The sequence below is a fragment of the Pygoscelis adeliae genome, unplaced genomic scaffold (genome assembly GCF_000699105.1).
Source record: "Pygoscelis adeliae isolate BGI_AS28 unplaced genomic scaffold, ASM69910v1 Scaffold752, whole genome shotgun sequence".
Classification (NCBI taxonomy): domain Eukaryota; kingdom Metazoa; phylum Chordata; class Aves; order Sphenisciformes; family Spheniscidae; genus Pygoscelis; species Pygoscelis adeliae.
Genome location: NW_008824303.1, coordinates 5,944 through 11,477, shown reverse-complemented (window position 1 = coordinate 11,477; position 5,534 = coordinate 5,944). Strand labels below are relative to the sequence as shown.

At 42.2% G+C, this 5,534-nt stretch overlaps 1 protein-coding gene across 1 annotated transcript in view; it reads right to left on the bottom strand.

Moving 5' to 3' along the window:
* TLR7 (toll-like receptor 7) overlaps positions 1-4,423 on the bottom strand; it is a 10,564-nt gene extending 6,141 nt beyond the window's left edge. Inside the window, exon 1 of the mRNA XM_009318873.1 lies at positions 4,394-4,423. Coding sequence (XP_009317148.1) covers positions 4,394-4,396 — 3 coding nt within the window. The 5' untranslated portion in view covers positions 4,397-4,423. The remainder of the gene's footprint in view (positions 1-4,393) is intronic.
* Between the last annotated feature and the right edge of the window lie 1,111 nt (positions 4,424-5,534).

Below are 5,534 nucleotides of genomic sequence, written 5' to 3'. Positions count from 1 at the left end.
CTCGCACCATAATATCTGCCTTGTTGGCCTTCCCCCTGATTCTTACCCATAAACACTCAACCCTATCATCACCATCATCAAGCTCTAGACAGTCAAAACACTCCCTAACGTACAGGGCTACCCCATCGCCTCTCCTTCCTTGCCTATCCCTTCTGAAGAGTTTATAGCCATCCATCGCAGCACTCCAGTTGTGCATGTCATCCCACCATGTTCCCGTGACAGCAACTGTATCACTGTTTTCCTGCTGCACAATGGCTTCCAACGCCTCCTCTTTGTTGCCCATGCTGCGTGCATTGGTGTAGATGCACTTCAGTTGCTCTATTGATCCTGCCACCTTTTCCTGGGGAGAAACCTTAATGCCTATGTGACTGTTCTCAGCTGCTTCCGTGGCTTCTAACTCATCAACAACCCTTGCGTCTTTGCTGCCACATGGATGTCCATCCCCTACCCCCACTGAGATGGCTAAGGAGCATTCATTGCTGCTCTGACTGGCTTGGCTTTTTACCCTGTTGCATTCAACTTCACAGGTGTCACCACTATGAACCCCAGTCCCCCAGGCTTGTCAGTTTAAAGCTCGTTTCACCAAGTTTGCTAACCTGTTGGCAAAGATTCCTTTGCCTTTTCTAGTCAGGTGGTTCCCATCTCTCCCTAGCAGGTTGTAGTCATCAAACAGTGTCCCATGATCATGAAAGCCAAAACCCTCATGAAAGTACCAGCCATGTAGCCAAGTGTTGATTTGCATGATGCATCTGTTCCTGCCTGCACCCTTTTCTCTAACTGGTAAAATAGAGGAAAAGATAACCTGAGCACCAATCCCTTTCAATCACACCCCCAGAGCTTTGTAGTCTTGCTTGATTCTGCCCAGGTTCTGGCTTGCCATGTCATTCATGCCCACATGAGAGTGGATAACAGTGTGAATAAGTGGTAAAGTGTGTTATAAACCAGTGTATAGTTGACCTAAGCCAGTCAATGGCTATATTTCCATATGGTTTAATACCAGCTTGCATTTTCATTGTCCAATAAGGACAGAGTGTTGAGAGGCCTCTGTATCAATGTTAAATGTAAAAATGAAAATCAAAGACACATTTAAGATTGAGCATGTCCCATAAAAAACTAATAATCCGTAAATAATCAGAGCCAAAATCCCACAGGTATTTAAAGAACCTTCCAAAACACGCTCTCTGTCTGCCAAGTCTTTGTGGCCTTGCCTACTTTATAGATTTGTGTGTATTATGGGAAGACCAATAAGCTTTTAATATATCACAACGTACTAGTTACTTCCTCAGCAGCCGTCAATGTCAAAGAAACCCTGTCCCTCTGGCCAGAGGCAGCCAGCCAGGCAAGCAGGCTACCAGCCTTGGCTTGCCTAGCACAGGCAGTGGGGTCATGACCATTTTGCTGCCTTGCACAGCTTCTTAACTGCCTGTGTCTGATACTGGTCAAGAGATTTAAAGATAATAAAACCCACAATAATCAACATCTTCATTTTCCCTGGAAAACTCAGTGTTGAAGGCTTTGAGATGCATGGCACACAGAATGTTCTTAAACAGCCAGGATTAGTTATGCATGGAATAATATTGACTAAATATGAATACCCAGTTAAGCAGCTGAAAATCAGATGATTAGATAAAGTGTTCAAGCTACATGGAAATGTTTTTTCCTTTTAGCTGGGACACAAAAACATATAAAGACCCGCTCAAACAGTATGTGAAAACCCTGTTGAGTGTTGCCTAAGACATGCCTTGCAGGTGATACAGACTTGGAGATTAACTGAGGCTTCCTGTTGTATGCTCTGTTTACTTAGACCACAGTGTCCCTTGTATAACTTTGTGTTTCTGCATTGCCTTAGATAACTATGCTAAATCTACCTGTGCATCTGTGTATCTGGAGGATTGCTCTAGAGACTAGCAGGGCAGCAGATGTGAGAGAAGCCAGATCAAGTCTCACATAGCACCGCACTTCTGCTATCTAGATTCAGACCTTGAATTCAGTGTACTGTCCCATGAGATTTGTATCAGTAATCTGGTACTGTACTGCACCACAGCCTTTCCTCTACTACAATTTCTTTTCCCATTGCCAGTGCTACAGTGCTTTCTTCTTTTCAGCAGATCCTCAGAAAAAAGGCAATGTAGCTAAACGTCCCAGCTGGTAGCCACGGCTACCATTCATACAATTACTCAGGGAAAGCTAACCTGGACTAACCAGGCTATGCCTGTGAATTCACAGTTCATTATTTTCAACTCTTGTGAAGTCATTTGATAAGAATCAAAATAACTTTCATTTGGTTTATAGGAATTCACTTTGGAAACTCACCCAGATGGAGGCCACTGGGTAAGACATATTACCAGTGTCTTCAGTACAGTCTAACCAATTAACGTTAGAGGATGGTTAACTGGTTAACTTTTCTGATTTCCTGATGTAGACAAGCACTTAGATGAAAATGACGCATAAGAATAATCAGAGTAAGTGGGGAGCCAATTTGGAGAAGATAATATGCATTCATTTCCTCCCACCATCCTAGTTTTTTTTTTTTTTTAACTTTTTTTCCTCCACTAATATGGGCAGGGATGTGGGAGGGAGAAGGAGGGGCTCTACCATTGATATTAATTACATGGAAAACCGAAGGTCTTTCTTTGAATGAAAAGGGACATTGCCGAAGAAAAATCTGGATATGTTCTTGTAAATATTTGGCCTTCCTTCTTTTCCAAGGGACACACTATATTATGCACGTAAAAGACTTCATTAGACTAAGGAAAAACCAAAGAGTGCCTATCCTAACTGAATGGCCCATGATGCCCCAGCTCCTGCCTACCTCCATCTCTTGCTTTACCAGACCAACATAACCCAGGGGCCAGGGTTGTTAGCCAAGGCGGGTGCTCATGGAGCATGGCAGAGAGGTGGCAGGGAAACCGCAGAGACTCTCTGCACTGCAGGACACGTCACTCCATCACATGGATGCCATTTACCTTTATCCGTTGATGCCCACCACAGCAGACCATGAAGTGCCGACCCTCGCCAGCCATGGACAGGGTACCTGCAGCCACCGAGGGAAATACTGACAACCGCCGCGGATCAAACTCCAGCAGCTTGCCTTCCTTTAAAAGAAGGAAGGAAAACCTCTGCTGCTAACTGGGGGTCAAACCACAGCTTTGCTGCTCTTTAGGAAAAGTTAATTAGAATCAACCTTTAAAAATTTGCTAAGCCAAATTAAAACCCTCTGTCCAAGCACTAGAGCAGGACTTTGGCAAGGTGAGATTGCAGTCTAGATTGCCACAAACTTTCTGCATGAACTCATACTTGGCCACTGCACTCAGGTACCTAATTTTAGGCACTTACCCAAGTTCCTCAATTCATTGCCATCAACCTGGGCTCACTGACATTCAAGAGGGAGCGGGAGAGAGGAGAGAGAGGCCCCTCTGCAGGCGCTGCTCAGCTCTGAAGACGGAGGGAGCTCTGCCTGACTGAACAGAGACTAACACTGCAGTTTTAGGTGCCTAAAATTAGGTGCAATGAATCTGGGCCTTAAAAGTCTTCACAAATATGTTTGTAGGTTTCTTAAGAAATCAAAAAATGCCTTTTGAGATGTTCACAATGCTCAGATTTTGAACTCTCACTTTGCAGTATTTTTAGGAACCTAAGTGTTGTTGCAGAGCCAGCCTAGCTCCTACCATCTTTGTGCTTCATTTCTTCGTATATCTTTCTGTTTCCTGATACCCTTTTAATGCATTAGGTATTGCAACTGTAAACTGTTACATTCTGGTGCTGTGTCTAACTATTTGCATGTCTAACAACTTGTGTCTGGTATAGTACCAGATCAAATAAAAAAGATTTTTTTAATTAGAAGAAACAAGCAATGCTGACTTATGCAACATCTTTGCAACGAGAAGGTAGTTTAAAAGTACAGCTAGAGCATGCATGTGAACTGTCCTTTTCTCTGTGATCTATGCTTGGCTTTATAAGAAGTTCAGAAAGTACTAGTCTGCTGATATTAACTAGCACATGCACAAACCCATAATGATTTAGGGTATTCTTTAAATATTCCGCAACAATACAGCTAGGTATTTCTGAATGAAGTTTTTCTGTAGGTGTTCCACAAGTATTTTAAGAGGTGAAAGGGGGAAAAGCTAGAGAAAAAAGAACACCTCAGAAGTTACCGCGATTAGAAAAGACAGTATTACACTCATTCTGTAGCACAGTAGTACAATTAAATGCTAGCCACTTAGTATTAGTGCGAATAAATGCTTTCCTTTCCTGTCATTATGTATTACTCCTAACCACAATAGTAAATTTGAACATTTAGAAAGCAGAAAAGGAGATTATGTTCTTGAAAGTCTTCCACAACAGTCCCAGTAAAGAGGTCTAAGAGCAAATATAAAATGAAAGCTTAACCTACCATTTTCTGTGTGCTTCCAGGTCTGGCAAATTTGTCGCTGGAGGAGACTGTAAATCAGAGCAGAAGAAAACAGCATAAAAGAGGTCCCCACTGGTTCAGCTCAGGTGCAGAGGAGAGTATAAAATGACATAACTCACTCAAGACAACAGCAGTAATCACTACTCTATCACTACTCTTCAGCTGGACTGCAACTTGAGAAATAATTAAATGTGAAACAACTGCTGCAACCTACTTCCTCAAACATTTGTACTTAAAATTAAAACAACAGTACCTCATATACTCCTCCACCCCCCATAAAAATAACTGAGTACTCTTATTTTTTCCCTTTTAAGCAAATTCTCACATTACTCATACATCCACGTGCTGTTGTGACAAAAGTTTTTTTTTTTCTTTTGGTCTCATATGCTGCAATTTGCTCTCTTCTTTGCTACTTTTGAACACGGTTTTCATTTCAAACTGTATATTTTACCTAGTTACAGTGTCATACCATAAAGAACTATAATAAGACCTACTCCAAGATGAATATCCAAGCCACGGGGAACCCCAAAGGAGGGCAATTGCAAAACACTTGGCGACAGAGCATAAGATCAATCACCTGGGAGACAAATGCGTTACATAAGGGTAACATTCACTTCAGACAACTAAGATTTGCAGAAGCTCAAGTTCCTTCTCCCCCCCCCCCTTTTTTTAGTGTAAGCTGCACAGAGACAGAAATTGTTAATTGACGTTAACAGTATTTTAGACTTGGAAGTTTAGTTGTCGTCGTCGTCGTCGTCGTTGTCGTTGCTGTTGTTGTTATTAGGGGTTCATTTCTGCTGCAAATACCTTCAAGAACTGGGACAAATCTCTTCAGCTGCATACTTTGTGGAAGAAATGTCTATTAAGTGAATGGGACTTCGGGGAAGGGAACCAAAATAAACCAGGAAAAAAAGGATAGTGGTAAGGGCATAGGCAACAGCATACAAAAAGGCGAAAACTGTGTGGGAGAGTGTAGAAGGGACCGAGTGAAAAATGGCATGGATAGACTTAAGCTGGTGACAATCCAGCATTTCATGGAACACGGTGTCTGAGAGTTTCCTACTTAGAAGTTTCTATGCCTAGCAGGACAGACTAGTTCAATGGTTAGGATATTTATTAGGCG